Genomic DNA, 7,901 nt, shown 5'->3' with positions numbered 1-7,901 from the left:
CATCATGTATTTTTAATTTAAGTTAATAGAAATGTTTTTGTTTTTTATTATATTATTGAGTTTTTGAATTTTAAGAATATTTCTTTTTATTAAGTAATTATTAAAATAAAAACTTTCGTATACATAAATAAAAAAAGTTTATTTTATATTAACATGGTATTTATAAAATAAATTAAATATTTTAAAATATATTCAATATTATACTCATTTTTATAGATCTTAAAAAAATTTTACATTGGTATATATTTTTTATAACAATTAATTTATATTTTTAATTATTAATCAAAATATACAAATATAATAAAAGTGATAAATGATATAAAGGGATTAAGTTGTTTTTAAAATTATACAAGGAGGGGTAAAATTGAAAATAAAATTAAAAAAAATTGGTGTTGAGTGAATAGTAATTCACTCAACACCAAATTTGGTGATTAGAAATTGTATCCAACACCAAAATAGTGTATTTGTTGGAGAGCTCCTCGCACCAAATTGAAGTTGGCGCTGGAAATAGTGTATTCATTTGAGTTGCTCATAGAGTGTGTCTTTGTTTGTTGTGGAGTTCTAAAAAAATTTTATGAACGATATTTGCAAAAGTTTTGTCTTTGTTTGTTTATGGATTAAATAAAAAAACTATAATTAAAATCTAAACCGAATGGTTTGGTTATGGTTTTTAATTTTTAAAACTAATTGGTAATTATTTGGTTTTGATTTTAGTAATTTAGTTTGATTTGGTAATAATTTTGGCAAAAATCGAAATCAAACCAAACCATTGCCAGCCCTAATTGCATCAAGACCCAAAATTCTGTTATTTTTGAGACCCATAAATCTAAAAAAACAAAATTATTAAGTTATCTGAATTAATTTTAAGAGTGAACTAATGGTCGATTATGTGAATCACTTAATTCTAATTTCCAATCCAAGTTTGTAAGCCGAATCCAAGCCCAAATCTAACAAAATGACCAAATCAAATATGGACCCATTACTCCATTATTCTTTCACACTCAAATTAGACAATTTCGACTGTCTCTTCCTCTCGGCCTTTTTAGTCTTTTCTGCTCATCTCTCTTTTACGATTTCTTTTCCTTTAGTTTATAGTTCAATTTTTTCTCAATTTTAATACTTTATTTTCTCATCAAATGATAATCGCGCTCAACTCCCCTCAAGTGACAATGCCTTAATTTGTAAGATCGAAAATTTTTGTTTTAATTTTTGTGTTAATAGCATTTTTATATATGTTTCGTTTGAATGAATAGAATAAATTTCATTATTTTTGTGTTGAATTTGAGTGAATAAATGAGATTTCTTGTTTTTTTTTTTTTTACAAGAACAAGAGCTGCATGCTTCTTCCCATAGTTGTTAAAATCTCGATTTTACGTATACGATTTTACGATTTGAAGACCGCTAAACGATTCAAATCCCATGTAAAATCCAATTTAGGATAAAATCCTATAAAATCTCGATTTTACATATACGATTTTACGCTTTAGAGATTCCCAAACGATTTTACGATTCAAAGACCTTCATTGATTTAAGTTGCAATTTAGAGGATGTTTCCAACGTCTCAATGTCACATAACATCTGACATTGGAACTTATGCAATGAATTGTTATATTTTACCTCTAAATTGGAACTTGATTTAACATTGATTGTATAAGTTTCAATGTCACATAGCATCTAACATTAATTGCATAAGTTTCAATTTACTTGATTTAAATTATAATTTTTACTTGATTTAACATTGATTGCATAAGTAAATCAAGACAAACAAGTAATTAATTAATGGACCACCAAACCCCAAATTGGGATTTTACTTGATTTAATCAATGTTAAATCAAGAAAAAAATGCAACATAAATTTAATGGAAAACATTGAAAGAATCATCTAAAGAATTTTAAGATATATTTTATCTCTAAATTACCTATATTTTGCCTCTAAATTGCCTATACCAACCTGCTAGTTTTTGAACTATATTTTGGAAGTATCATCTTTTGAACTATAATAAGGAATAATCAAGTTATTAAAATATATTAATTTATTTTTTACAAAATTATGTTATTATAAACATATATTTACAAAAATTGAAGGGTATTTTTAATTATCTCTAAAATCTTACGATTTTACGATTCGATTTTACGATCCGATTTTATGGACACTTTTTCGATCTCACTTAAAATCCTGATTTTAACAACCTTGCTTCTTCCCCTTTTCAACTGTTAGGATTGATACTTGAATTTGAAAAAGTAATATTGTTTTTTTCCTTTTCTAATTTGATCATTGTTTTTAATTTTAGATTGTTAAATAAAGCAATATTTATTCTTGGATTTATACACTTTTTTTTTAGATTGTTGTTGTCTTGTTGCCTTGTCGGCATATGAATGAACGGCGTTGCCTTGTTGGCTTTTATGTGCTCGTTTTTAGATTGTTGTTAACTTGTTATCTTGTTGGCAAATTATTAAATCGTTGTTGACATGTTTTTTGAATTTGTGAATTCTTCTTGACTTGTTGGGTTATTGATGGATTTTTATTTTTCTTACGATTTTTAGAATTTATAAATTAAATTTAACGTTATTATTGCTTAAGCGTGTAATGTATTGTTATAATATTTTTTTCTTTTGTTAGGTTTAAACAATAGTAGGAAATCATGTCTCCTAAACATATGTCTGAACTCAAAAAAGGGAAAAGAAATAGATGGAAGAATCATTAGATCGATGCTAAGCTGGTGATATGTTTAAATATTTTAATAGTAACAAAATAAAAAAGAGGAAAAAAATATTTGAAAACTTAGATAAAACTTTGGTGGAAGGACAAGAAACTTTGGTGAATTGAATGAAAACAAAGATAATCACATTGATATCCACGAATTGAACGCGAAAAAATAAGAAGAAAATATTGATGTGAATCAATTGAATAAGGAAGAAAAAGACAATGTTCAACGTGAAAATTTGTTAATTAATTTTTATGATCGAGAGTGTTGAGATAAAATTGACCAAAATATGATAAATTTCTTAGTAGAGAATGGTCCAAAAAGAGCTAGTAGAGTCTGGTTTCCTAAAGATAATACTGGTAGACATTTTGAATTTTTACAATATAAACGAATATTATCCAATGGAGAAACAAATAATAGGAGATGGCTAATATATTCCGTTCATTTGGATAGGATTTTTTGTTTTTATTGCATGTTGTTTAAGACTCAAAAAACAACGAGTAAAAATTGGTTAGTTGAAAAATGAAGGATACAAAGATTGGCATAATATGAGTCACAGTCTTAAAAATCATGAAACAAGTAAGTAGTATATAGATTGCATGACTAGTTGGATTGAATTAGAAACAAGATTGCGAAAAAATAAAACAATTGATCAAAATGTGCAGATTGAAATCAATAAAGAAAGAAAACACTTGAGACAAGTGTTGAAAATGATAATAGCTGTTATGCAAAGTTTGGCAAAACATAACTTGGCATTTCGAAAAGATTGTGAGAAGGTTTATATGGAATGATTGAAATAATTGTTGAGTTTGATCTAATTATAAAATATCACATTCGATGTATTCAAGCACATGAGACTCATATACATATCCAAGCCCTAAAATTCAAAATGAATTGATACAAATGTTAGCAAATGAGATGAAAAGTTTAATTATATTTTTCAGTCATATTAGATTATACTTCAGATGCCAGTCATAAATAACAAATGTCTCTTGTAATACGATATGTTGATGATTCGACTAACTCTACAACAATAGAAAAATATTGGATAGAATTTTTGAAAGTTGATGATACATCAAGGCTTTGGCTTTTTATTGAGCTTAAAAATATGTTGACCAATCTTGAGCTTGACATTGATGATATAAGAGGTCAAGAATATGACAACAAGTCTAATATGACATAAAGGTGTACAGACAAAACTAGTTGAAATAAATCTGAGAACTTTCTATACTCCATGCGATTGTCATAATCTTAATTTAAAGCTATGTCATTTTTTTGGAGTAATACAACGCATTTATACATTGTTTTCTTGTGAAAAATTTTCAAAGATCATGTGAAAAGTCTTACACTTAGGCCATTGTCACAAACACGTTAGAAAAGTCATGTTAAAAGTGTTAGACCTATAAAAGAGCAAATTGTACAAATAAGATATGCTTTATTTGACTTGACAAATATTAGTGAAAATCCTAAAACAATGAGCAAAGCTGAGTCTTTTGCAACATATGAACTTCAGAATTTAAAGTTCTTACTTGGCATAGTAATTTGATACAAGTTGTTGCATGCAATCAACATTCCAACTAAATTTCTTCAAGTTAAAAATATGGATATTGATATTATTATCAGTTTTTTAGAATGACTTCTTTTGTTTCTTGATGACTATAGAGAATCTAGGTTTGATAAGGCCATGGTTGAAACAAAACAAATGACAAATGAAATGGGAGTTGAAGTTATATTTCAAGAAAAATGCATAATTCAAAAAAGAAATAATTTGATGAGGATGGCACTAATAAGGTAACACAATTTGCAAAAGATTTTTTTAGAGTAAATTATTTCCTCTTCATAATTGGTCGAGCTCGTTCTTTACTTCAAACTAAATTTGAATAATTTAAAAAATATGAGAAAACATTTGGATTTTTGTTTAATTTGAAAAGATTGAAGTGTGTTGTTGATGATCCTTTGCTCGGGTTTTGTAAGAATTTTGAAAATTTCTTGACCCATAATGGTCATTTTGATATTGATAGAGATGATTTGTTTTCGGAGTCGACAGTCTTGAAATACTCTTTATCTGGAGAAACAAAAAAAAAAAAACAATTGATATGGTAAACTATTTGATGAGAATGGATGAGTGTTTCCTAAATGCTTGTGTTGTTTACAGAATTTTGCTTACTATACCAATTACAGGTTGCGTCTGCAGAAAGAAGTTTCTCCAAGTTGAAATTGATCAAAACTTATCTCTGTTCAATTATGTCACAAGACAAATTGAATAGATTGCTATATTGTTCATTGAGAAAAAAAAAATGCTCAAATAACTTGATTATGTAAACTTGATTGATATTTTTGCCTCTAAAATTACAAAAAAAAATAGTTTTTAATTGATTATTTAGAAAAAATTTAATTTTATTCTTTAATATGATATAAATATTTATTTATTTTTTGATGCTTTATTATGAAAAAAATAAAATTTGAATGTACACTACGTTTCGAGGGGCCTATTTTTACACTTCGATTCAAGGCCCCAAAACTTTAAATACAACACTGAATATTATCTATAAAATTAAAAACACGGTCAAATAATATTGATTGAAAAAATTTATTTAACAATAATTAATCTACACTGGCAAAAAAACCATGATGCATTTCTCTGTATCCGATTCTCCCCCAAGAAGGGGATGGAATGAGTAGTGCATCAGCAATCATATATTTTTCTTGGTCGAATGTATAAATACACATCTAATTTTTTTATTTTTTTATGGTGGCATCTTTAATTATATTTAATTCTATTTATACACTTAAAACTAATTATTTTCACACCATATTAACTCTTGGCCAGTTTTGGAGGTACATTTATTATGCACGTTTGTTGATGTGGATATTAGGCGAGAGATGTGCATTATCGAAATTCTCCAAATGACAAAATTGAAAAAATGACAAGGTGTTGGCATAAAAATTGGAAAGCAAGGATGCAGTGGACCAGAGAAGGAAAAGCTGGGAAGTGGTGTTTTCGAGGTGGTGTGCGTGGCCTATGTCTTGCAAGATCAATGCTCAAACAAGAACAACCTTCCTTCTAATATCATGGCCATCAAATTTGTGGAAGTTGATAGGGTCGACTCATTTTTGAATAAGAAAACACTGTTGACTCTTTTCCAATCTTGTCCCCCACATTATTCACTGTTTCGAGGACGATATCAACAATGAGAATGGTGTCCAAATGTATAATTTCTGGCTGGAATATGCCTCAAATGGTAGTTTGGTCGATCGGGTTAAAAAGTTAAGTCAAGAGTTATTTGAGGATGAAGTCAGAAAACACACTCGGCCTAATTTGAAGAGTATACGCCATCTTCGCATGCAAAGTTAAGTTCAGTGCAACCTCAAGCCTCACATCTTACTAGTGCAAGAAGATGCCAAGATCATTAATCTTGGGTTAGTGAAGAAGGTTGAATTTGTCATTTGGAGAGTTTTGGCAAACCACATTTCCCACCTAATGTCCACATCAGAGCAATTGCATAATAAACGCACCTCCAAAACTAGCTAAGGGTTAATATGGTGTAAAAATGATAACCAAGCAAGGTTAACGGTGTATAATAAAAAAAGGTAAAAATTTTAAGTGTGTATTTATGCATTAGGCCTATTTTTCTTTTTCCTTGTATATTTACATACACATGCACACAACTTTTATATACAATTATTACTTAAAATAATATAGACTTCATAATGCTCATAGGGTCAAAAAAAAAAAAAATGCCTTCCAACACAGTTTATAATATTTTATTTTGCGATATTTTAGGTACACAATTTTTTGTAAAAAAAATATCTATTCGTAAATTATAGACACCATTGAAAGTGTTCAATGTGTTTAACCAGTGCACATCTAAAGGATGATAATAACAGGTTCTCATCATTAGCCAAAAATCAATAACAGCGCCAAAATCACGAGACACACAGTATTAATTAGTTAAGGAAACATTAACACAGATAATTTGTAATGCCCAACCTTAAATCCTAGATACACCAACAGATCTGTTGAAAGCAGTCGCTTAATAGTACCAATTCAGCTCTAATAAGCAGTGATCGGTTCTAATCATTCATAGCTGTTTGAACTCAAGGTAATTAGTGAACTAAACGGGGTTTCTCAACCTACTGTATCAAATCAACCTCTGCATCTGTTTCCCCATCTATCACCCCTGTCTCTGCTTCTGCTTCTATCTGGCCTGGTTCTTGGCCATCTGTATCAGAGCTTTGCTTATGCTGTTCGTCAGGGGTCGGAGTTCCAGCCTGAGATGCGCTGCCAGTTGTTATTGCTGCATCGGTATCCATTGGTGCTGCTGAGGCTTCGAGATCAGCTTTGCTTGCGTCACCGTCAGTCTCACTTGCAGGCGTCGCAATCTTGGAGGGAGGAAAAAACCGGAGAGGGTGAAAAGCATTAGAAGAAAAAGAAAACAAGAGTTTGAAATGGGTAATTTCTGCGCCCCAAGTTTTAAGTTTCTTATGATTATGAGAAACTGAAGCAACCGTTGGTAACATGGTGAAAAAGCAAAAATAAAAAATGACTGTCGAAGGTTGCATGCATATCATCAAACTTCTGGAGTCTGGCTTGGAAAATTATCAAACTGCTGGAGTCTTGACTTGGAAAAACACAAACCCGACAAGTAGATCACTAAAACACATTACAGTTGATGGATTCAGCCGCATGCAAGTTGACTTTGAAGGAGTGTAGTAACTAATTATGAGTTCCGGCAATCAAATATGTAAGCAACGTAAAATTTTTCCTGCATTATGAATTGCATCGGCAAACAAACTTTTAATTTATTAGGTCATTTTAATCAATCAAGCTAAAAAGTCTAGGTAACCACATGCCTCTGAGACATTTCATCAAAAACCCTCCTGGCATCCATCAATGTCTTGACATTCCCCTAATCACAGCTTTAAGGATGAAAATTTTCTCGCGTTCCTCCCAAACAGCATAGCATATATACATACACATGAACAAACACTGATTTATTATTGCGGACAACTCCACCTAGTAGATTAAGTCCGGTTTTGTTGTTGTACGCAATATATAACACCTTCATGTATATGATAATATTAGTTGAATGTCAATCTGTTCCTGTACTATCAGGGGGAAAAAAGAGATTGCAACAACAACAAAAGGCAAAATTAAATCCCACCAAAGGTGATCCAGAAAGAGGCTGCGGGGATT

General features: G+C 29.9%; 1 protein-coding gene across 9 annotated transcripts in view; it reads right to left on the bottom strand.

Annotated features, from left to right (window-relative positions):
* The window catches only part of LOC127790920 (THO complex subunit 1), a 54,762-nt gene that overhangs the window by 8,064 nt on the left and 38,797 nt on the right, over positions 1–7,901 (bottom strand). For 3 of the 9 annotated variants that reach the window (XM_052320652.1, XM_052320678.1, XM_052320684.1), the window contains one exon: positions 6,581–7,087. The exons of the other annotated variants lie outside the window; for them this stretch is intronic. In XM_052320652.1, coding sequence (XP_052176612.1) covers positions 6,839–7,087 — 249 coding nt within the window. In that variant the 3' untranslated portion in view covers positions 6,581–6,838. Of the gene's footprint in view, positions 1–6,580; positions 7,088–7,901 lie in introns of those variants that run through there. 9 annotated transcript variants of the gene reach the window in all.

Source organism: Diospyros lotus, chromosome 1, assembly GCF_014633365.1.
Source record: "Diospyros lotus cultivar Yz01 chromosome 1, ASM1463336v1, whole genome shotgun sequence".
NCBI lineage: Eukaryota > Viridiplantae > Streptophyta > Magnoliopsida > Ericales > Ebenaceae > Diospyros > Diospyros lotus.
This window is presented reverse-complemented; position numbering and strand designations above follow the sequence as displayed.